We start from the raw sequence: 27,738 nt of genomic DNA, 5'->3' as shown, positions 1-27,738 counted from the left end.
AATCTGAATGGCCACGAGGCAGCGGAGGGGAGTTCGTATGCTCCTCTTCACTGCCCCACCTGCGCTGGTGAAACTCTGGGCCAGGCGGGGAGAGTCTGGGTGGAGCAGTCTGACACGTGAGGGAGCCTGAGTTGACTCCGATACCACTCTCCAGCCACGGGAGCTGGGTCTATGCTGAAAGGTCCCACTATTAAAATAATTAGGAGAGGGGGTGAAATGGAAACGGGGTGGAGCCGGAGTTCACCATCCTTCCCCAGGTAGGAGTGGAGATGTTCTGCACGTCAGAGGGGTGAAGTGGCTTAGAGGCCTCAGTGTTGTCTGGGCCTCTACCCTGAAGTCCGGCCAGTGAACCTCTCTGCAGGAAAACAGGCAGATTTACGCAGACCAGGATAACTAAGGGCGAAACCATCCCTGGCCTCAACAGTCAGACTAGGATGAAAGGCAGCTGGGGACAGAGGACATCCCTGGGCAGAGGATCATCCCCACCCCCGCCCAGATCCCAGCCAATGATGAGCTTGTGGCTTCGACAGCTGCAGGGACTTGGGAGTGGGCTGAGGTGTTGTGACCCTGAATTGCTAATTGTGCTTCCTAGAGACCACAGGAGCAGAAAGGGAGGTCGGCCAAGGCCTGTGGAGGCTGCTTCAGTCAGCTCTTCTTCTCTCCTGTGACCAAAAGACCTGAGGAGAACAACGGTGGTGGAGGAGGAGTTTATTTGGGAGTTTATTTGAGAGGTCTCAGTCCCTGGACAGCCTGCTCCATTTCTCAGGGCTCGAGGTGAGGCAGGACACCATGGCAGGAGAGTGTCAGCTCACCTGATGATCAGGAAGCAGAGAGGCTGCACTTGCCAGGTACAAGATACATACCCCACCGCCGCGCCCCAGGGCCCGCCCCCTCCAGCATGCCCTACCACTTAGTTTCCACGCAGTCAATCCCATCAGGGGTTAATTCAGTGATTGGTTTGAGGCTCCCATAACTGGGTCATTTCTCCTCCGAACCTTGCATTGTCTCTCACGTGCTTTTGGGGGACACCTCACATCCAAACCATAACAGAGGCAGAGTGGGGACACGGGTGAGGGGCTCGGATGGCATCTGCTTTGGCATGGCCCCTCTTGGGTTACTTTACCCTGCAGTCCCCCGGGGGAAGGTTGAGAAATGTCTGTTCATGTATGTCGACTAGACCTCACAAAGTGTGTCCCATATCCAGACTAATCTTGGAATCAGACGTCCTGCACTTTCTCATCCCTCCTCCTTCAGAGGCACCACCCAAGATGTCCTTTGAGGCCACTTTCCCGCTGTTTTATGTGGCCCTGGTGTGACTGTGATCACATCTGAATATGCTTTTTTGAATATTTATTTTTTAGTTACAGGTGGACACAGCATCTTTATTTTTATGTGGTGCTGAGGATCGGACCCAGGGCCTCACGCATGGTAGGTGAGCACGCTACCTCTGAGCCCCAGCCCACATCTGAACACCTTTTACAAACTAGGAGAAACTTGATCTGGGAGGGGTTGGGATGAGCTGCTGCCCAAGGCAGTCCCAGCTGCTTTCCGTCCTGGTCTGATGGCCCAGTGGCCCCCCAGGGTCTGTCTAGCAGAAAATGCCCACTGCCCCACAGGTGTCCCCCTCTCCACCTGTGGCACACGGATGCCAGAGCAAAGACTGCCCGCAGCATCCAGGGGCTGCCATGGCGATGCCTGTGGACACCCAGAGACCTCCTCCTAAGGACAGCCCCTCGCTACCTTCTCTTTCTTCTTTCTCTGCCCTTGTGCAGCAGGCCTCCCAGATGCAAATGCAGATAGAATCAAGGGGCTGAGGCCCGCCCAGGTGTGGTGGGACCTCAGCTGGAGGCTGCTGGGCCCTGAAGGCCCTGAGATCTTCCCAGCCTGCACCATTCCCCCAATGGTGCTCACCCAGGGACTACACAAGGCTTCACAGAGCTGCTGCTTGCAGCTGTACCCAACAGTAACCACAGGACTTTGAAATAAATTCTTTTTTTTTTGCTTAATTGGACTGTTCTGTTGTTTGCAACCAAAGAACCCTAACTGCTATAGAACGGGTACTTTGAATCGTCTGCAGACAACACCCTCTCCCGGCCATGTGGAGACCTGCGAGCTGATTATCGGGTGCCTTTGGGCCAACAGGCAGGGGCAGTCTCATTGCTGTTTGGATGGGAGCTGGCAGCTCATGGGGTCCTCTGGCACTCGACCTGGACCCACAAGCATCTAGGTGCCAAGGGCAGAGCACTGGCAGATGCCAGTGGTTGAGAAGAGATAAGGACGTTGCCGCTGTGGACGGGATGGCTGCTCCTGGACAATACATCACTGAAGGTGAGAAAAATCAATCACTTCACATACAGAGATTCTCACTTCACAGCATGCCCTGAACTCAGAGGCTTGGTGTGACTTTGCGGAAAGAATGTTTTGTGGGCCATAGGGAACAAGCCTGAGGTCACTTGAAGTGGAACTCGGATACTGACTTTGTAGACTTCAGAGTGATGTAGGGGCACATGCCCAGCGTGGCAAAGTGCCTTCTGGGAAAGCAGGGGCGCTATTGTGAAGCTCAGGATCCCCACAACCGGCAGGGATTCTTGGTGATCTGTCTGACTTCAGCACAGCCTGGGGACATGGCCCAGAATCAGAGTGGCAAAGAGGAGTCAAGTTACAAGAACTGCAGGGCTCCTGTACCGTCTGACCTCCAGGAGGCTTGCTGTGGTCTGCATGTGAGACGGAGGGGAAGGGTGGGTAGGGGGCCCTTAGCCCAATCAGTGCATTAGTCCACCTGACTGGATGGGCAGGTGCCATGTGGCTGGGGAAGGTGGGGCGCTGGGCCTTGCCTTTGGGAAACGGGTATCTTGTCGCTGGTGAGTGGGGCACTGCTGCTTTCCTCCTCTAAACCCTTTGCCACGTTTGCCTCGCCTCCGGCCCAGAGCAATGGAGTCGGCCATGTATGGACTGAGACCTTGGAAACCATGAGTCCAAATCAAATTTTCTTCCTTTAAAATTGTTCTTCTCAGATATTCTGGTCACAGTGATATAAAAAGCAGACCTAAGCAGTGCTGGACCAAGAAGCGTTGGTCCTCCTGTTGCTACTCTGAATCTCGTCAGCTGAAGCTGCTGCATGTCCCAGAGACCCTGCGTTTACCAGGCAGCCCTGGGACCCCCGGTGGCCACGGTGCTGGCGAAGGCAATTCTGCTCACAGCTTTGCCAAGGGTGTGATGCTGAAGGGCCAGAACCCTCTGGTCTCACGTAGAGGAGGGAGATGGGCCCTGACGGACCCTCACACACAAGTCGCTGACAGTTTCTCCTTCCATGGAGGCCTCGAGGTGAAAGCTGGAGAATTCCTCTGAACCGTGTTCCTGGACAGGCCAGAGGTAATGACAGTCAGCATTCAGCCCTGGGCACCTCTGCTCCCTGTCACCCAGCCCCGCCCACAGCTCTGCCAGTTCCTCACTCCAGGGTCCTCGATGGTGCCCCTCCCACCTGCCCAGATATGGCCCCACTGCAGGGTCACCCCTACGCATGATAGCTGAAAGGTCTGATCTTGTCACCTTCCGTGGGACCCTGGAGGAGTGGTGCAGGGCACCTCCTGTCCCTTTCCTAGCAGAAGAGCCATGGGGACCTGGGAGCATGCTGGCCGTACCCTGGGACACCCTATTTTTCTGTTTGTTCACTTGTTGCTGGGATCCAAGCCAAATTAACAAGAGAGAAGCAGCGGGTGGGGTGGTGCTCACCTGTGACCCCAGCTCCTCAGGAGGCCGGGCAGCAGGACGCAGCCTGGGCACTCTAGAGAGACCTCGTCTCAAATACAAAATGGGCTGCAGATGCCGCTCAGCGGGACGGGGCTGGCCTCGTGTGTGCCAGGCCCCGGGGTACATCCCCAGTGCCAGCTCCTGTCCCCAAGAAAGGAAAAGAAACAAACAAACAAAAAACCAACAACAACAAGGAAAGAAAGCACACACATGTGTTTAAATAAACTTCACTTGACGTGGAAACTCTTGGGAGAAACAGACCTAAAAACAGAGGCCTGTGCTGCTCTCGTTTCCGCAGTGCGGGCTGCGCCGGGCCTCAGGCCTGCTGGGCAGGTGCTCTGCCGCAGAGCTACGCTCCCGTCCCGAAGAAGCGCTTGCTGGTTGGAGTGGAGTCTCACCACGTTGCCCGCGCTGGCTCCGAGCTCCTGGGGAGGGGGCCATTGCAGGCAGGTGGAGGGGCCTGTGGGTGTCAGGCAAGTGCCCCACCTTGGCTTCAGAGCAGCAGGTGTGTCCTGCCCGCCCTCCTGGGCCTGAGTAACCTGACCCTTGGGTTTGCTGGAGGGTGGACCAAGTGCAGGACTGTGACTGAAGCCCAAGCTGGGACATGGGATGGCGAGCGAGCAGACGTGCGGGGCCTGTGTCTTCAGGGCAGGACGCTCCTCTCCTCTGGCCGTAGGGAGGAGGTGCCTCCAAAACAAGGGTGGGAACAGGTGAGGGGAACCTTCTGCTCCTGCCGTTTTCCTCAAGACGAAGGGGCCATGTTTGGGGATCCCGTTCTGAACCCTGTCACCCCATGGCAGAGGGTTAGCCTGAGAGGGTTGACTCCGGGGCTGGGCGACACCACCCAGATGGTCAGCTTTGTGTTTCACACGTGTCTTTGAGAGAAGGTGGTTTGGAATCCCTGGGATTTGGGGCTGGATGGGAGCTGGTACCACAGCCTGTCACCTCCTGACAGTCTCCTGGGGGCTGGGATGAGGGGTGGGTGCCACCACAGGGCTGCTTTAGTCCCGCTGCACCCTGACCTCTGGCTGCCTTTGGTGTAAAAAGTCAGGCAGGGCATGGTGAGGACAGATTTCACTATTTTATCACTATCCTCGAGGATAGGGTTGAGAGATGACTTTGGCTACTGTTCATATAAAATTCTTTTTGATTGAGGTCTTTGTGGTTTTGGAATTCCTTGGAGGTTTTCTAGATTTTGGTGGGAGCATTTTATAACGAGGGTAAGGTTTATGTTATGAGTGAAATTTTGGGCTATAACAACGGGTCTTAGACTCAGTGATGAGCCCAATTCCGATCATAATTCATTTAAAACTGCTTTCCTCTGAAAGCACACTCAACGCGGACTCGAGGTTCCCAAGTCCATCGTTTTAAATAAGGAAGAAGTAGAATGCGGAGCCTGTGGGTCTTGTCACATCTCCACCTGGCCAAAGTGTCCAACTCCACTGTCTATCCTGCGTCCAGAAGCAGAACATGGGGCGCTAAGGTCAGGGTCCGCTCCCTGGGGAGCAACTGGACTGGGACCCGGTACTGTCACACCCCAGTGAAGCCGGAGCTGTTGCTTAGAATGCTGGCCTTCTGGCCCGAGCTTGGGGGTGGTAAGAAGAGCAACTGAAGATCACTGCTATGCTGTCTGTCTGTCTGATGTTTTTTCTCATGAGAGCAAAATGACAGATGTCATATACTAAAATTGATTTTTTAAAAATTATTTCTTAAGATGGGGTCTTGCTATGTTGCCCGGGCTGGCCTCAAACTCCAGGGCTCAAGTGCTCCTCCTGACAGTCTCCTAGGGACTGGGATGATAGGGTGGGGGAGCCAGGATGAGGGGAGGGTGCCTCCGCAGGACTGAATGCGCGCGGCCCTGGCTTGGATCCCCAGCACTGCCAAGAAGGAAAAGTCCTATCAAAGACACCCTTGAGGTAAGGTATGGCCCGGCACAGCCACGCCTTCCTCTCCCAGGCCTCAGTGGATGCTGGCACACACCCGTTTCAGCATTTGGGACAACAGTGCAGAGCTGTGCCACTTACTGCATGGGAAGGAAATCTGCAGGGTCTCTTGGATTTCCGCAGGAGGCTTTCTGCCACCTTCCAGAGGATACCTCTAGAGCGGACAGTGGGGTGCAGAGTGGCTTCTCCTCCAGGTGAAGGACAGGGCCGGCGCGTCCTGCCTGTGGGATAAAGTAGCACCCTTCCCGAGCCAATGGCAGGAGGGTCTGTGTGCAGCCCCTTGAATGCTGGGGTCTCCTACGTTGGGGCCCCCAGTTGTGACGCATTCAATGTGTGCCAAATCTGTCCCGCCCCTTCTCCATCACCCTATCAGTCATGGGGCCGAGGGGCCTGTGAGCTTGTGGGGCTCTTGCTGTTGCTGTGTGGTCTGGCCCAGGAGCTCTGGATCTTCATCCAGGTCCTCGAGGCCAGAGCACTAACTGGCCTCGTAAGTAGGGCAAAGTCCAGAACCTTCCCAGTGCTGACCAAAGACAGAGTAAAGCTGGAAGCAGCCCCACGCTGGACCGTCTGCACTGCGGCAGGTGGAGTGGCACTGCCCTGCGTCAGCACCTAACCAGTACACGTCAGGGAAGTGACAGAGGGGACCCTGTGTGGCAGAGGGAATTCCGGTGGCTGATGAGCTGATCTTCAGCTAGGGCACGTTCTGGCTCATGCCGCCATGGGGGCAGAATGTAAGACGTTCACGATTCTCAGCCTTCTATGTTGGGCTTTTCTCACCACTTTCTTTTTCTCTTTTTTATTTGCTTATTTGCAATAAGCATAAATTTTGTATATATATATATATATATATATATATATATATATATATATATATATATATATAAATTTTGTCTATACAAAAATTAAGTGGGAAGGGTTCTCCTGTCCCCAGTGAGTCAGAAGGAGGTGCCAGGAACACGGGGGTCTCTAGAAGCTGGAAGTGAGAGAACAGCTTCTCCCTGGCCCCAGGTGGAACCAGCTTTCTTTAGCCCTGGGAGACCCACCTGGGACTTCTGACGTGCAAAACTGAAAAAGAGTGAATTTTGTTGTTCTGTGTCACGGGATTGAGGATTTGCTGTAACAACAGAAGATTATTCATATAGAAAAGTAAGGTGGACATTTCCAGCTCACACATCTTTGGGCTGTGTTTTGTGAGCACTCCCCGGGGTGTGGAGAAGGCAGGATTTCCGGAGCATCTATTGTTTGTTCTGACATTCCTGCAGACTTTCCCATGCTCCTGTCTCTACGAAAGTCTGTGGGGTTCAGGAAGAGCCCCTCTCTGCTAGGGCAGCCTAGAACATGGGCGTTTACGTAGCAGCATGAATGTCGCAGACGCATGCGTGTTGGTGTGGCATGCGGTATGTGGCCTGTGTGTTCCTGCTGACAGGCGCCGACTGGGTATTCACCAAGCAGGAAGAGAAGAGCCACAGACAACAGTGCAGATGTTTTCCTTCTGTTTTAGAAAGGATGGGCCTGTGAGGCCAGGTGGCAGAACACAAGAGGACTGTCCCCGAAGCCACCCTGGGTCATCTATTTTGCTGATAACACAACTGTGGACTGTCTCCCATGGACACACCCATCCCAACACACAGCAGAGCTCCTCACAGGAGTGCACGCTTCAGACACTCAAATGCACACACAAACACGCAGGAACACATGCACGTGTCCGCACTCCCACATAGACAGCTCACGCTGCTCCTGGACAGAGGAACTCAGGAACTGTTCCTCTGCACACGTGCACAACACGCATGCACACACAGGGGCTCCATCTGGAGAGGCAGGGATCTGCCCACTGCCACAAGGTATGGTGAGGTGGCAACTGAGGCAGCAGCGTGGACACGGTGGGAGGGGACAGAGAAGGAAGGAGCCTGTCTGTGGACTGTTATCAGTAACCACACAGAAGGTCCAGAGGCCCTTGCTGTGCTAGAAAAATACCACACTTCATAAAACCCATGTTTATTCAAAAAAAATCTAATCTGAAATTCTGGAAAGCATAATAAATACCTGTACAGTGGCCGCCGTCTCAAACGCAAATACAAAGCGCTGACATGAAACGATCTGTAAACATAACTGCTGAGCTTGTAAACAAAGTGCTGAGGTGGAGGAGCTGGGTGAGAAGCGAGTTCGACAGGACAACCAGGACGCTGCATGGAGTCCCCTCCACTGTCCCCCACACCTGGGGACCTGCAGTGTCCTCTTCTGTTCTAGCACGCTGATGACTCTCAGAAAGGTGAGGGGCAACAAAGCAAGTCCGAAATGGAACGGAGAGCGAAAAGCGCTAGGCAAAGATCCCGCGCGCATCCTCAGAAGCGATGCCAACTGTAAGCAGTGCTGGTTGACATTAGAGGCCATCGCCCTTGCAAAGCTAACCAGGCTCCCAAACTTCCAGTGTAGTGCAAAGTCCCTGCAGGCCTGACCTTGGGATGAGCGATTCCTTGGTCTTCCACGCTGACTCTGGGTGTGTATACCAGGCTCCTCCCAAATGAGGATTGTCAGATGGGCCCTGGAGGGTGGCCTGAAGGACCGCTCAGCCTGGGGAAGGAGGCCTGGGTGTGGGCTGGGTTGCTCATGGCGGATTCTGTGGTGTGTGCTGTTCAGAGGGATCACGTGCTCTGCATGGGCAGGAAGGGCTACCGAACCTCCTGGGAGCCTGTGTCATTTCTGCAACGCATCCGGGGCCTCTCATCTAGTGGCAGGTCCAGGGACACCGGCATCACACACCCCCGCTGCTCCGAAACCACCCTTTCAAGTTGAGTTGAAGGTGGTCCCCACAACTTCTTTGGGCTTTCTGCAGAAGGACGTCGGGTGTCATTTTGTTCTGGGTGGGGGTGGGAAGGTCAGGCGTTTTACAGACTCGGCAGGGCTGAGCGGACATCCTCTGGCGGGCGCGCAGGGTGACTCATGTCAAGCAGAGTTTGGTGTGCCGCCTCCTGGTCCCTTTGGCATGCTTGTGGTTTAGAGCGTAAGGCATAGAAACGGGCACTGCTGGAGAAGAGGGCGCAGGCCATGGGAGCCCTCGCAGGCCGCCTCCGGGATGCGCCTCACCACTTGCCCATCCTCTCCTCCTTGGAACCCAGCCACCCAGGCCAGCGGCTGTGGGCTGCTTGTGCCCATGGAGCAGGCCAGATTCAAGGGTTTTTGCTCATTTCCAGGGTGAACTGTGACTGGGGCCACCCCTTTTCCCTAGGTTTCTGACAAGAAGTGAGATTATCCAAAGCCAAAGCCCACAGCCATCGGGACATCAGTTTAGCCTTGGGGAAAAGCGTTCTGCACTGAGAAAACAAGAGGAGTGCCCAGCAGCACTGCGGGAGCAGGTATGCAAGCTGAACCCCACCTCTCAGGGTTCTCTAAACAAAGTAAAAAGCCTCATGGAATAAAGCTTGTGGAACAAGTTTATATTTTAAGGCCTGAAAACAATTAGACCAAGCTAAGGAGTGTTCTCCAGAACGCAGCACTTTGTTGGGGAGCGGGGAGCTGAGTCCTAGGGTGAATGAGACGGAGGAAAGAGAAAGATGGAGAGTCCGTGGAGCCTGTGGAGGGTGTCCCAGCATCCCTGCTGGAGCTCGGGGACCACAGGAGTCACTCCTGGAGGCTGGGCCTGGGCCAGCCTCCAGGAAGCTTCTCATTTGGTTTTATTCCACAAAGGGTGCGTAGCTGGGCCCGCCCTGGGCCAAGGGCCCTCCAGGGCACACACCACACCAGGGACACTGACATCACTGAAATGCCGATTTAAAAACAGATCTATGTAACAGGAACACAAAACAGCACAAGACCACTGCCCCACTCAGTGCCTCCCTCCTGGTGGAGACAGGCCCTCTGCCTTTGGGTGGGCCTCGTCTGCCCGTCCTCTCCAGAAAGCCTGAGGAAGGCTGGGGAGGCAGAAGAGCCCACTCCTCAAACTCTGCAGTTCTCTGGAGAGTGCACACAGTGGACCTCCACCTTGGGTGGGCATGTGGGGGGCTACGGTGTCAGCAGAGCAGAGCTGTACCCTCCAGAGGGGCTCCCTGGACCAGAGGCCAGGGGAGGGAGCATGCTCAGAGCCTCTGTGGGGTGCCAGGAGCTCCGCCCTGCTTGTTCCTGTGGGGGTCCTCTCTGCACTGGTGAACTGGGGGTCTGGGAGCAGAGACCTGCTTCCTGACTCCTGGGTGGGCTCTCTGCCCTGATCCAGGCAGTGATGGAGGCAGGAGTCCACCCCGCACCTCACTCAGGTGTCGGAGGGCATAAGGGACAGTTCTTTGGACAGCTTTGCAGGGACCTAGTGTCTAACCTGGAGGACCCAGTGCTAACCCAGGCAGTGGTGGACCACACTGTGGTCCTCCTCTGTAATGAGGGATGCCTATGGAGGGGATCTGACCAATCTCTGGCTTCAAGGCTGGAGAGGATGTCTCCCCATAAACACAAGCCATGACATGAAAAGCCCCCGAGACCCAGGGGACCTGGCTCCAACGTGGCGATGTGAGGTGATGTGCACTCATTTGGTTTCGCTCAGAATTGAAGGAGAGCAGGTGGCAAGGTTGCTGTGGTGTGGCTCAGAGAAGTCACCAGGTCAGGACCCTTTCTGGGCAAAAAGGAAACACAGAAACAGCGAAGGCCAGCTCTGCCTTCGTGTTGGATGTGTGGTCCCTCGAGGTGCCATAAGTGGGGCCCTGCGGCAGCGTCTGCGAGCCTGAGAGGATGCTGGGCAGGAGGCAGGGCAGCGTCTGGCCATGGCCGCTACAACCTGGTGGATGTGAGTCTCTTCATGCCCCTGCGTTGGGCCAGGCTGGAGGACAGCACAGGCTCCAGCCGCGGTGCCTGAGGTGTCCTGTTCAGAGCAAAGTAGGTGGCTGCCATGGCACCCTGCAAGAGGAGGGGAGGGCGGGGCTGAGCACTGCCCAGCTGCTCCTGCGTGGGAGCTGGAGACGTGCATGCCCCCGGGCAAGGAGGGGGATGGGACCTCACTCCAGGGCTGCTGGAGAACCAGGCAGGGAGCTCCTGAAGTGCCCACGGGCAGTGGCTACACCATGTGCCTTATTTCCACTGCACCCTGCCACCATCCCACGCCAGCCTCATGTGCTGCTCGTGCCTGGGGTATTCAGGATCATGTGGAGCCCCAGGAGGAGGTCACATGATCCCCTCACTCTCACAGGGAGGCCAGGCCTGTGCTGGGGCCTGTGGGTCTCCAGGAACACGTCTCCAGCCAGTGCCGGGGTGTGTCGAGCTCAAGTTTTCACTCTGGAGCTGTGTGCACAGGCACAGATGATGCTAGGTCAGCTCTGATTCACCGGGGTGGACCAGAATGGATCACTCCACATGGGACAGAGCAAGTCCTGCAGGGCGGGACTTAGAAATGTCCAGAAACAGGGTTGCCCGAGAGATGACTCTGCTCCAAGTGTCAGCTGCTGATGGGGACCTCTGCAGGCCTCCAGTCTAGAATTGAGGGCTCTTGAACTTGGGGCCCTACAGCCATGGCACCTGCCACCCCCCACCTGCAGACATTCTCATGCAAACCTGAGCCCTGCATGTGACTGCATATGTGTGATGAAAGAGATGACAGGACCCAAGGACACCTGTTTGTGCCTGGAACTGGTGACTCTCTGGTGCACTTTGGTCTCCTCAAATGAACCTTGAGGTGTCAGACCTGTTCTAGGTTTCCCGTGTTCACTGTGTGTCCCCACTGCTGGCTGGTACCTTCACCAGGTGCACGTCCTGTCTGCTCAGCTGGTTCTGGGACAGGAACTCCCTGTTGACAATCCACGGGTGTTTTAGTACTTGCACTGCTGTCAGGCGCTGCTGTGGGTCCACGTGGAGCATCCGGGACACAACGTCCTGTGGGAGGGTGTTGGGTGGTTAGAGTGGTTCTGGGAGGAAGCCGCTGCAGTCCATGGTCATGAGCATGCACGTGCTTTTCAACCATCACCAACTCAGCCTTCTGAGAAGGCCGGCCTTTCACTAAAGTCTTACCTTCAAGGGAACCTTCAATGATGCGCAGAGGTGCTGAAATACTATTTTAGTAAAATGATATCCTTCCAAAGGGAGAAGTTGAAATAATGAACATCCCACACAGAGAAACCAACTCAACAACACGGAGTTACGTTTTATTAAGGACTATCTACAGATATTCACTCCGAGTAACAGTCGCTGTAGAATTGACCATCTGCAGCCATTACCTATGCCAGTGGGCCCTCATTCAAACAAGGCAATTCTTGTTTGGTGGTAAGGTAATAACAGAAGTCCCTCAGTGTTTGAAGACAGTGGTCCACCTCCCACAGAGCCACACACGAGTGTGGCACACACCTGCATCGCACACAAGACCCGGAACATCTGGATGCATCTGCTCTGTGACGCCTCATCACCAGGAGGCAGACCTCACCTCCCTGTTCTGAACTTGGGGCCCTACAGCCATGGCACCTGCCATGGCACTGCCCAGGGAGGACCAGGGCGAGGTCCACGTTCTCTCCACTCTCCTTCCTTGAGCCCCTGCACCACACTCGCCCTGGAACACAGGCATCAGGGAGCACGCCTGATGTGAAGGATTGTTCAGAGAAGGTATGGACATCACCTCGAGGGAGAAACGCTACGTGCGGCAACAGTGCCCCCCGCAGAGAAGTCCAGTGCCTTTCAGTGTTGAAAACATGACCCTCCTTAATCCTTCCTGGAGGTGCCCCTGTTCCAAGTCCCCAAGACCACCTTCCAAACAAGCATGGGCACCTAATCTTGGCCTGAGGCTCAGCTTTGGGAATAGAGAATTAAGACAATTCCTGTACGCACTTCAGACAGAGTGGGAGTCCTGGGTTGTCAGCGCCCGAGACCCTAAAGCACAGCTGCCTTCCCTTCACCATCACCTGCCCCGTCACCTCCTCTCTATCCTCTACCATCACCTCCACAGGACCTCCACTACTGCCACCTCCACTATTTCCTCTACCATCACCTCCACGGGACCTCCACGACACCCACTAACGTCACCTCCACTGTATCCTGCCCCATTTCCTCCACCAGTAGGTTTTAAGCTATGAGGAAAAGTCTCTCCACCCCTTACGTGGAGGGCACCCTCAGGGCCTCTCAGGAGTGGGAAGCGGGAACACTGGACGTGCACTCACCTTTGCCGCGTCGGATATCGAGTCCCAGTTGCCCCCCGAGAGGGCATACTTCCCGCTGCCAATCCTGGCCAGGATCTCCTCTGGAGTGTCATCGGGTCCATTTGCAAAAGGGGTGAATCTGTGTAAGGGGCGAGTTTCATTTTACAATCTGCACTCAACACTGACACTTTGTTGCTAAAGGGAAGGACTGCTTTCTTTCCCCTGGTGTTTTCTAAGCCCCAGGTTCATGGTGAGGCTAAAGTGCCTCCTAACATGACTCTCCCCACACTGTTGATGTGGAGCTGTGCTGGGGATGCAGTTTCTATGGTGTAGTGATGAGAGCTGAGGCTTAAGGTCTGAGAGACCCAAGGTTGACCCATTACCAGTCTGGGTTCTTAGACAAACCAATTCTTTGAGTCTCAATTGCAAAACGGGTAACTAATACAGTGGTGGGAATGGTAGTGGTCACAAGCCCACTGGCATGCAATATGCCAGGCACAGACAGCACCATGTGACCAGCATGAGAGATGGCAGGTTGACCCACGGTGTCAGCAAGAGCTCTGTGTTCCTCTGCCAAACCTGGACCACAAAGCCCTGCCCCTTGTGGGGGATGCTAACTGTAGGTTTATCATGCAACACCTAAGACAGGCCAGCCTCCTCCTGTGAGGGCCTTCGCCATAGCAGGCAGGATGGGGTCTATGTCCAACACGGGCTCCACAGACCTGCAAATGTAGGATCCCAGTCCTTCCTGGTTAGAAGAAGCCTCTCCTCACTTACAGGTTGGGGCTTCACCCAGGACTCAGAGCTAGTGAAGGGGGACCTGTCCAGGGGCAGACAAGGTCTCTTGCTATAAGGCCACACACCTTGTCACTGTGGACTAGCCTGTATGTGTCTGGCAGCTGTGAGAGTCACTAACTGGCAAGCACCTTCAAAGAGGCCACTTGACCCAGAAGCCTCTGCAGATGCCTCTGGCTCAGAAGGATGTTTCTCAGGCACAGAGGTGGCTCCTTTCAAGAGTGGCAGGTGCAGCAGAGAGAACATGGGTTAGAAGGCACAAGGCCTGGGGGTTTTGTTGACAGGCAGAGTTGGAGGAAAATGCATGGCTGCATTTCTTATTCTTGCTCTTCAGAAGTCTGAGAGGGTTCACCCCAAACCTAGGCGTGTTGCCTACACACGGCAGGCATCTGCCCCCACATGAGCCAGGGTGGGACCAGCCACAGGGGACTCTGCCTACTGTGGAGGAATGCCACCTGCAACTGACACCCTGTGAGGCCATCCTTACCCTGCCAGCATGGTGTATAACAGGATCCCCAAACTCCAGACATCACATGCCGCGTCATAGCCTTGCCGCTTGAGGACCTAGGCAGGGACAGCAGTAGATGTTTGAATAGGCAACTCACGTGCCCAGTGTGTCTACCAGGGACACAGAGGGTGGATGGGGAATAGCAGGGCAGGCCTGTTGCTCCCTAGTACACAGACGCCGTGAGTGCTGTAGCAGGATCCCTCACAGAGAGCACACAGTGCCACAGTGCTTGCCAGGCTCTCGGAACCTCGTGTAAGTAGAATTATACAATATTTGTCTTTTTGTGCCTGGCTTATTTAAGGTTCATCCGTGTGGCACGTGCCAGGATCCCCTTCTGTTTTAAGTGATATTCCATCCCATGTACACACACGTTGTTCACCAATCCACCCACGATGGACCTTGCATTGCTTCCACTTTGGGCTACTGTGAATAACACTGCTACAAACAGAAGTGGAGAAATGCATCAGCTCTGTTGAGTGTGTAGTCGGAGGAGCTACTGAGGTGGCCTAGGATCATCTACTCCAACAGAGGGCAATTCTCCAATCTTTTTAGAGTTGAATAAGGTGGGGAGAAAGTGGCAGGGATGGTCAAGGATGACCTAGGTTTCTGGATTAAATGGGGTCAGGAGCTTTGGTCAGCTTCCCCTGAGATAAGGGCGAAGAGCCTGCCTTGTGTTTGTGCCTCCCTGCCCCTGAGAGCTGTGCCGTGACACGCAGGCGCAGCCAGCACACACTGAATGAACTGAAAGCTCCAGATGCAAGCTCCAGCTTCATGATCCACTGGCCAGTGACCTTCTATCGCTGAGCACGCTGAGCGAGCCTGTCCTGCACCTATGAACGCAGCTGGCTGTACACACCCTGTCCATACAGTGAGCACAGGAAAAATCAGCAGTGCTTTGTAAAAATGGCCGAGTTACTCAACAATATAGCCTTCTCTGGTCAACAGACCCAAGGCCTCGGGACCCCAGAACGTGCCTCTCCAAACACGCCTTGCTGGCCTGAGGCTGTTGAGCTGAGAGCCACGCAGTCAGTGCAGGAGAGCTCTCTGTCCGCTCTCCACTTCCCTGAAGGTGACACAGGTTTGTGAGGACAGAACACCCTGGGCCTGCCTGCATACACATGGGCCAGCATCACTGTCAGCCGACATCTGCCGTCAGTCCCTCCCTCAGTGGCTGCCCAGGGGCTCCAGGTGCGCCTCTGTCCTGTCACTTCCTGAAGAGGCCCCTGTTCTGGGTGGACGATGCTTCGGAATCAGAGCTCTAGGCAGCTCCTAGAGCGCCCCACTGCGGAGTGGCTCCCATACCCGAAGTGACCAAAACCTGTTTGTTTTTTTTTTGCTCATCTGTCTTTGTTTCAAGGGTTCATTCCAACAAAGAACTGGTAATGGTTGAAGAAAAATCACTTTCCCCTCTGCAGGCCATCAATATTAACTTGGATATGAGGCACTGTGGAACTTAGAGCCAGGTTATTTTCAAAGGGGCCACAGGTTGCTTCAGCAGACGCAGAGCTCCTGGAGAACCTCTCAGTGCCTCCTGGCCCTGCCCTACTGCCCCAGCTGCATCTCCACCCGCACTTGTGAAGGGGTGTCCGCAAGATGGCTTTGCTGAGATGGTCTGCAGTGATGGGCAGGGAGAGGGAGGGCCTGTGCCTGTGGGCGAGCCTTCAGAACCCCAGTGTTCTGAATCCTGCAGCTGCTGACACTTTGGAGCGAGAACTATACTGCAAAGAACACTCATCTCCCTCTGCTGTGAAAGAAGCCTGGAGGCCCTGGCTTCTCATCACAGTAGCAAGCATGCAGATTTGGTCCAGATCCTCGGCACCTTTTACAGGAAGTGTTGCCATTTAAGTTTTTTCAATTAGGAAAGTAAAATGGTAACAGTAACTGTTGAGATGGGCTGATGCCTTGATTCCCTACAGCAGGTTCTCTCTGGTACTTCCTGGTGCCACTGCAGACGCACATGGAGATGCCTTAATACCTCAGCCCTCCAGTGGTTTGGCTGTGGGAGAGGCAGGGCACCTCCTGGGGTCCAAGGGGTCTGATTTTCCCTGGGTGGGAGGGGCCTTACCTCAGGGGCCACAAAATTCGCCGTGTAGCAGGGCGTCATGAGCAGCCCATTCTCGGCTCGCAGCTGCTTGGCAAACCCAAAGTCACAGATTCGGATGGATTCAGGGTTTCCGGACTCGTCCATGTATAGGATGTTACTTGGCTTCAGGTCCCGGTGGACAACCTGCAGGGCAGGAATCACGAGGCAGGCGTGAGCAGGAGAGAGGAGGTGTGCCCAGGAGGGAAGGTCACTGGGCACTGTTTACGTAGGCCAGGTCCCAGGGCAGCAGGCGAGCCGCCGTGTGACCAGAAGCTCATGCTCCAGAGGGCCCCGGCTCCCTTCACTCCTGCCGGTCACTCAAGACCAAGCACCCACACACTGGCTTTTACGATGAAGGAATGGATGAGCCAATAAATAAACAAGCACCTGTCCAAGATAAGGGGACGGCTCAGTGGGGCACTGCCCAGAGGGCGAGGCAAGGAAACAGGAATAAAAGTGTTCCTAGGACATCCTCATCCGTGAGTTGTAGACCTTGTGCCCACTATGGCCAGGGACTGCAGGGGCTGGGGAGCACAGTGAGTACTACGGTCACTGGTGTGCTGACTCGGTGACAATGGCTGGGACTCAGGGCCACACAGACACTCTGTAAGTGCATCTGTGCTGCGAGAGGCATCTGCGCTGGAGCATGACCCACCGGACAGTGAAAGCTGTCACAATGGCAGTGCTGGCGCCACTTCAAAGCAGACCAGCTATTTAGGGCACAAAGCGAAGTCTTCTGAGGGAACAGAGGACCATTGTGAAGACATGTGGCGTGTGCCTTCCTGGCTTGGACCTGAATGTCCCAACTGTTCTGTTACAACCCAGGGAGAGGACCATGAGGGAAATTAAAGGGACACACTCTGGCAATCAGGCTCAGTTCAAAGACTCCCGAGGACAAGGAGATGAAGGGTTTTGGTTTCAGTTCCATTACCCCGTCGCCCCCCCCCCCCATTAAACAGAAGAACATCTGCAAAACCCTCATCCAAAGAGGCTGCTCTAGAGTTTGACTGTTGGGGAAACCATGCTTAACACCCCCAGACTATGCAAAAAGGACCCACTGTGTGGCCCTGTCCTGGGAGAATATTCTTTTTTTTTTTTTTTTAATGCTGCTGGTGATCGAGCCCAGGATCTCCTGCATGCCAGACAAGGGCTCTGCCACTGAACTACATCCCAGGCCCTTTTTATTTTGAGATAGGGTCTTATTAAGTCACTCAGGCTGGTCTTGAACCTGTGATCCCCCTGCCTAAACCTCCCCAGTAGCTGGGATGACAGTTCCGAGATGATGACATTTTGAAAGTTTACACCTTGCAGACAGCTGGCCAAGATGGAATTGCAGGCTTCGTGAGAATGCTGGGAAGGAAAGAGAGGCAGATGGAGGGAGGTGTCCTATGGTGGCTGCACCTGGGAGGCTAGGAGTGCGGTCTGCAGCCAGCGTGTGACCAGAGGTGAGGTCCTTAGCCTTCCTGTGCTCTGTCTCTTGTCTGTGCAAAGGACATGGTCTAGACTTTAGGATTCAGTAACTGATGAGCTTAGCTCAGCCCGGAACGTGTGATGGCTATGTGAAGACCAGCTGCCGCTGCCCTCTCTGCAGGCAGTATTCTGGGCCTCTGTTAACGAATCCAGCTTTACGCATTGCCAGTAATGAAAGTTCTAAACTTCTTTTTATCAAGGCCAGAGAATTTTTTTTTTTTTTTGGCTAAAGTTGCTAGAAGTAAATGTAATTTATTAACTCAACTCCAGCACACACTACGGGCACAAATGATTTTAGACCCTAGATAGGTGGCAGAATGTACCAGGTAGGTACCTAGATAGGTCTAATCTAGACCCTATCAGCCCAGGACAGAACAGAGCTAAATGGCCCTGGTCTTCCACCAGTCCCCATGGGTCCACCTGCCCAGTTGCTGCCCTGAATAACTGTCTGTTCCTCTCTTGCTCCCCGGCCTTCCATCGGTCTATTTTACAGATCTTCTGCCAATGAGCCTCAGATGGGTGGAGGGAAAAGAGCATTTTCTTCCTTATTCCCTCATGGAGGCCCAGATTAGCTGTGACCTGGGAGGAGCTCAGGGATGTCCTCCCTGGAGGGAGCTCAGGGACTGTCCTGCCTGGAAGCCAGGACTCCTGCAGGCTCCAGCTGCCCCCAGAGGCCCTGCTGTCCAGCACCGCCGCCTGCCCTGCGCCTTACCCCCTGGGAGTGCAGGTAGTCCATGGTCTTGGTGATGGTGCACAGCACGTCACTGGCCTCGCGCTCCGAGAAGTACCGCTGCCGGAGGATGCGGTCGAGGAGCTCCCCGCCACGCATCAGCTCCATCACCAGGTACACGTACTTGCCGTCATCGTACACCTGGGGGCCAGAGGAGGGCACAGAGCTCCAGGACCTGGCTGTCACTCTCACAGCCAGCCCAGGGAGGGCAGTCCTGGTGACCTGGGCAGAGGAGAGAAGCTGGGGGGACAGACTATGATCTGGTCCAGTCAGGCCAGGTGGCTCTCGGGGAGAAAACAACTTTGACACCTGACTGCCAACTGCAGTCAGAGCAAGCAAGGCCTGTGAGTGTTGCAAGACACTCAGAGCAGTCGAGTTTGGCTGAAGTGGACCGTCCAGGGACACCGCTGGCCTTGGTGAGGCAGACACAGGTGGCGCGACTGCAGCATCCCACTGCCAGGGTGGAGTCCGGGGTCCTGCTTCTCCAAGCAGCCCCAGTGATGTCCTTGTGCCTCACTTTACCAAGTAGGCCCGAGGGAGCCATGCTTTCCTTCCACGGGGGTGACAAAAAGAGAAGGCTTTTGTCTATGCTGGCTTTAATCTCAAAAACTCAATTAAAAAAAACAAAAAACAAAAACTCTGGCCACGTTTGTGCCCATCACGTGTGTGAAGACCATGCGTGCACCCAGTCACCAGGCACATGCGGAGCCCAGGGCATCAAGCCCTGAGAACTTGATGCAAAACGGAGCAAAGGACAAACATATGCTTATTTTTAGCTCACTAATCATCATTTAAGAGACAAATATCCAGAACAAACTGCTGAAATAATTTGCCTAACTTTGAACTTAATAAAAGATGTAAAGTTAATTTTGGCATGATTTTACTTTTTATTCATGTTTTTTGGTGTCTGTTTTTGAGCTTGTGAACTCAAAAGTCACAAGCTTTGTTTTTTTGACAATGTTCTACTTTTGGCCGGCCTGGAATCGCTTATCCCAAATGCAGCAGAAGTGGCTTGGGAGGCTGAGGGAGTCTCTGCTTGTGAATGTGACGTAATAAAGACCCCAAGGAGAGCACGCTGAACCTGTGTGGTGGAGGCACCTGCAGCCCGAGGACCGGAGGGAGCCCACTCAGGCTCTCTGTACCTGAGACCCTTGCTCCTCAGGCTTCTTGGGAATGAACTGAAGCCTGAGGACCTGGAGGGACATGGAGGTGGCCCTGGGCCTAGAGGCTCTGGACCTGTGATGCTGGAATAACTTAAATCTGAGCGGGAGGGGAGGAGGAGGAGAATCGCCTCCTGTCCCCAACCCTCAGCCCTGCACCCCACAGGCCTTCCTGGGCTTCCTGATGCTCCAGGTGGCCAATTCCTGCTCCTTCCCCCTGGCCAGGGAAAGGGACCAGAACCACCTCACAGAGAGAGGTTCTTACCTATTTCTCACTGCCTGCACCCAGACCTCCCCCACTTCCTGTTACAGTGGCGGATGAGGACAGACAGCAGGTTCATGAAGGTGCTGTCTCTGTGGCGCACACATCATGTGATTTGGAAGGAGTGGGGGAGCTGCCTCAGGAGGTACATGCAGGTCCAGCAGGTTGGGATGACAGTCGCAGAGTGCGCAGGGGCAGGAGGAGCTGCTGCCCTAGGCCTGGTAAGCACTGGAGCCCTGTGGAGCCTGCCCTGAGTAAAGGGGGGGATGTCTGCATCAGCCAAAGAAAGGAAGAGCAGAGGCCACTCACGTCTTTGAGGGTGATGATGTTTGGGTGCTGGCCATACCGCAGGAGGATCTCGATCTCTTCTGAGGGGTCTCTTTTGCTCTTGTCGATGATCTGGAACAAACGTGGTATGTGGCAGTGAGAGGTTTGCTGCAGAACCCTTTCAGACTAGGGTCTGGATAAGGACTGGCCCTACCTGGCCTCCCCATTCTGCCTCCCCTTCCCATGTCCTCCAGCCTCACACCATCAAGACCACTTAGACTCTTCTCAAAGTTCAGGGCCAGTCCTTTCTCTAAGGCAGCATAAGAGATTCATTTAAAAATCAGGTGTGTGAGCCTTCAGACTTGAGGTATCATAAGACCTAAATCACAGAACTTGTGTTCCCCACACCAGCCTGAGTAGCTTGAGCCTCCAGCCACAGGGCCTCTGCCTTGTTCTCCACACCAGCCACAAAATAAGGTGAAGTGCCAGCTTCTCTCCAGGAGATGCTGGGCATGGCTAACCACAGGCTGGGTGTGCCTGGGGCTGAGACCAGGGGGAGATCTTTCTCGTTTCATTGCCTCCCAATGTCTTGGGAGAGCTGAAAAAATTGCTTTTCCCAAGAAAACGGATGGCTTTGCCTGGCCAGTGTCAAGAATCAGGCCTGCTTTGGAACAGACTTGGCTGTGCTGCTGGCCCGGGACGGCCAACATGCCAGATGCCCCCTCACTCCCTTGCTTCCGCTTCCTTTGTGTGGGCAGGTGGGGAGGGGACCCATTCGTGAGAAGCCCACCGCTCCTGTGTTGCAAGACACTCAGAGCAGAAGTCACCTTCTGAACCCCGACACACTGCCTCCTTGCCCCCAAGTCCACCTGATCTCAAATGCCACTCTGGAGAAGGCAGTCACGTCACCATCAAGCTACTCTACCACCCTGAGGACGCTCGGGGAAGCTCTGCACACGGCCTGGTGTCTTTGGTTGAGATGAACCCCATGCTAGGCTAGCCTTCGCCTTCCTGCTGGTGATCAGTGATGTACTCTCCTCCCCTCACTTACGAAGAGCCCTGCCGTGCCCAAGCCTGCCTGATCCCACGAGCCACACGGTGCAAGTCCTAAAGGTCGATAATGCTGAACAGGAGAACCAGTGCGGCTCCCTTTCTTGACACAAAATCTCTCTGCCTAGCACATTTTACTCTGCTAAAGGTTTAGCTAGGACACTGGGATGATCTGTGTTTCTGATGTAGGCCAACACAGAAGGCATCGACCTGAAGCAGACGCTCATAAAGAGTCCTTCCATGGGCGGAGGCTCCTGAAGAAGTCATGGCCCACCTGTGCTGCAAACTGTCTTTACACCCCTGGGGTGGGTGTGGTCAACTGGGTCCTGATCTCCAACGTGACCACCTATGGGCATCCCATCCCCCTGGGCTGGGTCTCTTTGCAATCTGAGAAGGCTGAATTACATTCATATCATTGTTTCTAAAGACAATTCCATGATAGAGTGATGTACTCTCAGTATAAGTCCATTTGGTCCCCATGTAAAGGAACAGGATGCAGATAAACAAGAGGAGCATTTCCCTGCAGCCAGGGACACTTGTCAGGACAAGCAAAGAGAAGGGCAGACGTAGCACAGGTGCACCCCAGCTGTCACTTGTTTTAAAAACAGGGAGGGAACATAAGTAGACATTCTACTTCCTGTGTCTGCATAAATAACCCTGGAGGAAAGAGAGAAGGTGAACGACCAGCTTCCCCTGGGGAGGGGACCAGGTGCCAGGGCCAGGGGCAGGAGACCTAGCTGTGTCCTCTCACAATCTGTGAATTCTACACTATGCAAATGTATTATCTATTCAAAAACTTAGATATAAGAACAATGTGATTACAGGAAACCACCTGAGGATTACACGTGGTTGACTTGTGTGTTCACCCTGGTATCTATTTTATTATGTGCTCTTTAGATGTAAGTCACAAATCAATTTATAGTAATAGTATTTGTAAACAGTTGTTTTTTTAAAGACTTTAAGATCTCAATGACATTTCAAAAACATTTTTAAGATTATAAAATAAGTGAATGTGTGTGTGCAAATGTGAGCCACCTGAGTTCTGACACCCGGAGCAACCATGTCACTAATTTGTTATAATCTGATAGACAGTTGAATATGTGCATGGCTTTTTTATTACATTATAAGTGGAATATTCAAACCTTCCAAAGTGATTTATTTGGTGGAACCCCTGAAGTACCTCTGAATGCAACAAACCAGCTGTTCTCTGAGCCGCTCTGGCACTGGGTAAAGGAAGGAATACAAGAGAGGGTACTGGGTCCAGGTCCTCAGGGGGCAGTGCTGTGTGGAGAAGAAGCTGAAGGGTCCAAGCGGTTCTGCTGCTCCTTCTGGAAGTGTGAGTAGCTGTCATGAGTGATGGTCTGACTGCCCCCGTGGCAGGAGGGTGTGCAGCTGCAGGTGAGAGCACGCGGTGGCGTGGCAGCTCAGCCTTGGTGCTCCCCTTCCTGGCGCTTGGCCTTATGTGTTGGAGGTCCAGGTCCCATTGAGAGCCACAGGTGGAGAAAGGTCTGTACCTCCCTGGAGGCCAGGTGAGCGGTGGCCTGGTCCTGGGGTGGCTTGCCCGGAGCCGAGTCCTGGCTTCACCGTCTACAGTGCTGGGGTCCTGGTGGGTACCCTGGCCTCTGGAGCCTCAGCGTTTCCATCTGTAAAGTCTGGGATACCTGTGGGCATCTTCTGGGGCTTCCACCAAGATTAACTGACATGTATCAATGCCCAGCTGGCCAACAGAAAGCCCTTGATACAAGAGTCAATCTCGTGACAGGGATAAAATACAATCATCCTTATGATTTCAGGAGGGGACCAGGTGGCGGTGACCTGTCACATTTCTGCACTGAAACATCACTTTTGGTTTTTATCTCTGAATCTTCCCCTCAAGCCAAAGTCACACAGAAGGGTGATGTCAGGGGTAGAAAGCGTTTGGTTAAAGGCCCCAGGAGAACATCAGATGTCACACACAGAGGGGTCTGTAAAGGTTCTGCTGAGGGACGGGCTCCTGTAGTGTGTGGACACTACAGGGAGCTGGTAAGGGACAGCTCCTGGGGATGGCACAGAGCAGCCACTGCCCAAGGGCTGCAGAAACCAGAGAGACTGCTGGGGTGGAGAGCCCCATGTTCCCCCTTTCAATACAGTGTTCACCGGTCAATGCAGAATGCCTGCAGGCCAGAGGCAAGGCCACCACACTGTGGGTGTGGCTCTTAGCCACGGGGCAGCGAGGAGGGGAAGGTGGGGAACAGAGAACCTGTCTGGAAGGGACATGCCACGTGTGGCATACCTACCCTCCCAGCTGTCCACCTCCCCTAACCTGGATCATTTCAAATCCTGCCTGGGCCACGCTGACTGCACACGCAGACCGGATCTGTTCACACCTGATGCTGTCAGAGTGTGGGGTGGTTTGTCGTCACTCTTTCTCTGTAAAGTTTTGCTGAATTTTTACTTTTATGTTTGCAGGAAGGGTAAACTACTTAAATGTGTTTGTCAGCTTTTTGTGGCAAACTCCTGAGAAAGACAACCTCCATGGCTCGTGACGTCAGCAGCTCCAGTGTGTGGTCAGGCTCTGGGCTGGCGTGAGGCAGCACATTGTGGTGGGCGGTGTGGCAGAGCAGAGCTTCGCAGCTCTCGGTGACCGAGGTGAGCAGGCAGAGAGACAGAGAGATGCCGGGACGGAATGAGGCACACCTCCCAGGGCACACCCGGTGACGGACTTGCTCCACTTAGGTTCCTCTCCTGGGTTTCACTGCCTGCCTATAATCTTGTGGCTGTGACTCTCCCAATGGGCCAAACCACCATGAGGTCCAGGCCTTCCCAAGTCCCCACCTCTGTGCTGCTGTCCCGGGGACCAGGCCTTCGGGGAAGAGTCCAGATCAAACCCACAACCAGAGTGTGAAGGAGAAGCCCCATGGAGAGGGTGGGGCGAGGTGACCGCCCTGCTTCAGTGGCCGGGCAGCTGGGTGGGAGCGACTGTTCAGAAGTGCCAGGGAAGGACCGTCCAGTGAGCACCCCTGGATTTCTTCTTTGTGGGGTCACTTTCTTGGGATTTGATATTGTTGATTTTCTTCTACCAACAACAAGTTGTGGTGGATCGAGTCTTTCTTCTGAGAATTTTATAATTATCCTGTTTTATTCTCTTCATTAACACACAGCCTGGGGAGGGGTCCTAGTAGGCATGCTCAGAGTGTGCCTTGCCAGGGTGTGTTCCATGTGGCTGTCTGGACAGAGGGGCAGGGTGGAGGTCTCCTGCCCTCTCCTTGCTCTCATCTGGCGGCCTCTGTGCAGAAAGGGCATCCGTGGAATGCGACTCTGCCCAGTAGGCAGTGGACCTGCGACAGGTACGTGTCACTGTATAGCACACTGTCTCCACCCCCCTTGAAAGCACCTTCAGCTGTGGCCAGCGTGGTGGACAGCTATTCCAGGCCGATGAAGCAGGCAGTGTCACACATCATTCCTGGTGGCCCAGGAGGCTGCTGAGGAGGAGACTGTGCCACCACGGATATGCCGGTCTCACTTCCTTCCTGACATTGCTCCTCCACCCCGTCTTTCTCTCTTCTCTCCTGAGGGACAGACCTTGAAGGCACGCAGCAGGCCACACTCCCTGGGCAGGCACTCTTTGACCTGCCAGAAGGTTCCGGGACATGTTAGAAGCGAGGTAGCAGAGCCTGTGACTGCTTGAGAAATCTGCAGACACTTCCTCCTGTAAAGTTGATTTAGACAAGTGACAGAAGAAGAGCCTCAGTGCTTCCCTGGTGGAAAAAAAATCAAAATTTCCATGCCAATCAGCCCTAAAAATAAGCCCTCTTCAGGCCAAGCATCTGTCTTAATTCCGTTTCTTTTTTGGTTGACAAATTACATGCACAGTATGAAAACGAGCCCAGACACGTGAGCATTGCTCGCTGTGAATGAACAGCAAGCTCCTCTTAGGAGAGTGAGCTGGCCCTGCCCTGCGCCTGGAGGCAATGCCCACCACTGGGATTAAGAACTGGAGGTCCAGCAACTCTATTCAATTCTTTTGCCTGGGCGAACGAACAAGGACCGTAAGAACAAGACACAGAGTGCTGCGGGCGGGCAGGGGCTGCCTCCAGGAGCTTGGAGGGGGAGTGGGACCGTTAATGAGGAGGTGGCTGGTACCTGTTCCCAGGAACACAGGTTTTTCTGTTTTAAATATTTATTTTTTAGTTGTAATTGGACACAATACCTTAATCTTATTTATTTATTTTTATGTGGTGCTGAGGATGGAACCCAGGGCCTTGCATGTGCTAGGCGAGTTCTCCACTGTGAGCCACAACCCAGCCCAGGAACACAGGTTTGAAGGAAAAACATGCCAAGAGAAAAACTAGAATAATAATATCTTTTAATTTCTGATCCTGATATTCCATTTTTTGGGCTATGGCTTCTGGTTCTGTGTCCATGCAATTCCTACGTGTGGCCCCTCATCCCTGGGTCTGACTTCTGGGTGGGGGCTGTGGAGGCAGGCAGTGCAGGAAAACAGCCCAGGTGGGGTGACAGGTACCACGAGGAGGCCAAGGTGGGCCAGGGGGAGAGCGGCAGGAACAGTCCCCTCGGGTGAGGGTTTTCTGTGCCACCACGGATATGTACCAAGATGACAGAATCAGGAGCGAGGCATAGAGAAATAGAGTCCTACGTTCAGGGACAGGAGGAGATGCCTGTGCTCTGAGCAGCTTGGGGATGGGTCCAGTGAGAGGAATGTGGGGCGGGAGAGGTGACCAGCTGGCAACATGGGTCCTACAGGCTGCAGCCAGACTGGATCCTGCCCAAGTGACGGGGACCAGGGGAGGTGGGGTTTGGGCAGAGGAAGGCTGAGACCCAACCTGTTTGACACAATTAACCTGGCTGTGGAGCCCGGACGAGGCACACAGAGCTGGTCATGGAAGCAACAGGGGTCTGTAGCTGTGCTTGGGCTTCTCAGAAAAGACACCTGGTCGTCTGCAGAGCTCCACGGCTGCTGGTGACACCCATGTCTGGAAGCCTGGATGTCCAACCCCTCTGGCAGCTCTTCTTGAAGGCACAGGGCTTGTTGATTCTGCAGCCGCCTGCTGCCCACCCACATCATCATCACAACCAGCTCCATCTTTCATGACTTGGGCCTCACACAGTGGCCTGATGACCCAGCAGGACAGAATGTTGGGCTCCTTAATCCTAAGGGGAGGCGGGGAGTGCAAAGGCTGATCAAGCATCCAGGGCCATGCGGGGAGGGCCCTGGCTGCCCACTCACCAGCAAGGCATCCTCCAGTGGTCACCCTGGGCAGGTCTCTGCTCTCCAGGGATGTCAGTGGCACACTCGGAGACTAAGTGACTGTGCACAGCAGAACACTGGGATGACCTTGGCAGTGCAGTCGCAATTCTGCCCGGGGACTCAGGCTCCTGCTTCTTTGCTCCTTCTGCAATTCCTAACATGGTGGTTTGCCAAAGAGGACAGAGGCTGGGTGGGTTTGGCTGGTTAAGTTAGCTCCATGCCTAGCTAAGGCGAGAAATCTCTTAAGGAGCACCAAACGTACCACGCCTGGGAGAAGCTTCAAGTCTGTGCAGGTTTCTGTAGCAGATTAGCTCTGATCTGAACAGATGCACTTATCTAGTCCTCCTGATTTCTGCCTCTAATATATGGCTGGGAATTCTTCTGTTTGTGCAAAACAGACTGTCTAGAACATACGCATGATTATGCCAAGCCACAAAGACCTAAGAACAAAAAAATAAAACACTCCCTCTCTCAACTCTTACAAAGTGAGTATGGCACCTTGATGGCACACAAATACCAACCATTTTCCTTTCAAATACAACCAAATTCCTTTCTCCTTCCTTTCAACCCCGCTCAGCCACAGTGACCTTCAACACTCCACCATCCACTCTGCTGCCATCTCCTTCAGAGCTCCCTGTGCTCCGACCTGCTTGCAGCTCTGCCACGCTATCTCATGGTGCTGTACACCAGCCTCCTGGGCAGGTCCTGGAAACAAAGGCACCTGTAGTCTTACACGAGTCCTCAGTGGTCTGTCACCACACGACGTCTCCAGCTGCAGGGCGCAGGGTCACTGTGCAGCTAAGATGCAGCTGACAAGAGGAGGAGGTGCTGAGGCCCGAGAGGGCTTTTCCCCACCGTCCTGACCTGGCTGGCGTGCAGAGGAGCGTCCGTGTGGAGTCAAGCCCGAGCCGGTCTGTGAGGAGGAAGAGGTACGCTGCCCTTTCCACCTGCGGCCAGACTGTCCTGTGGAGCACCTGGATGGTCTCACACTTGCCAAGTCCACAGAAAGGGACCAAGCCTGAGAATTCCGCTTTCCACTCGACCATCATTCATCGAGTCCTCGCAGTAGGCTGGGCGAGTGCCAGTGGTCTGGATAAGTGATGGCAGGACCAGTTCCAGCCACCACTCACCAAAGCCCTCCACAGGGTGTGCGGCAGAGAGCAGGGACCCAGCTTAAAAATGCAGCTGAAAATATCTGCAAACCCAGAGATCCTGGTGACCGGGAACACTGTGGCAAACCAGTTTCAATGTAACTGTAACGGTAGATCTTATGGTGACAGTAACCACAGGGGTGAGACAGAGAAGTGATCATGCAAAACATGATGGAATTCCAAGAACAAGAGCACTGCTACGGTCCTGCGCGGGACTTGACCTT

The 27,738-nt window shown here is 54.3% G+C and overlaps 1 protein-coding gene across 3 annotated transcripts in view; it reads right to left on the bottom strand.

The window, feature by feature from the left end:
* Positions 1–7,392: 7,392 nt before the first annotated feature.
* The window catches only part of Rps6ka2 (ribosomal protein S6 kinase A2), a 194,381-nt gene continuing 174,035 nt past the window's right edge, over positions 7,393–27,738 (bottom strand). For all 3 annotated transcript variants that reach the window (XM_026379542.2, XM_026379541.2, XM_026379543.2), the window contains 7 exons: positions 20,108–20,197; positions 18,359–18,517; positions 16,159–16,320; positions 14,073–14,149; positions 12,812–12,929; positions 11,403–11,540; positions 7,393–10,571 (listed from right to left, as the gene is read on the bottom strand). In XM_026379542.2, coding sequence (XP_026235327.1) covers positions 10,446–10,571; positions 11,403–11,540; positions 12,812–12,929; positions 14,073–14,149; positions 16,159–16,320; positions 18,359–18,517; positions 20,108–20,197 — 870 coding nt within the window. In that variant the 3' untranslated portion in view covers positions 7,393–10,445. The remainder of the gene's footprint in view (positions 10,572–11,402; positions 11,541–12,811; positions 12,930–14,072; positions 14,150–16,158; positions 16,321–18,358; positions 18,518–20,107; positions 20,198–27,738) is intronic.

This window comes from Urocitellus parryii, chromosome 8, assembly GCF_045843805.1.
Source record: "Urocitellus parryii isolate mUroPar1 chromosome 8, mUroPar1.hap1, whole genome shotgun sequence".
Lineage (NCBI taxonomy): Eukaryota > Metazoa > Chordata > Mammalia > Rodentia > Sciuridae > Urocitellus > Urocitellus parryii.
This window is presented reverse-complemented; position numbering and strand designations above follow the sequence as displayed.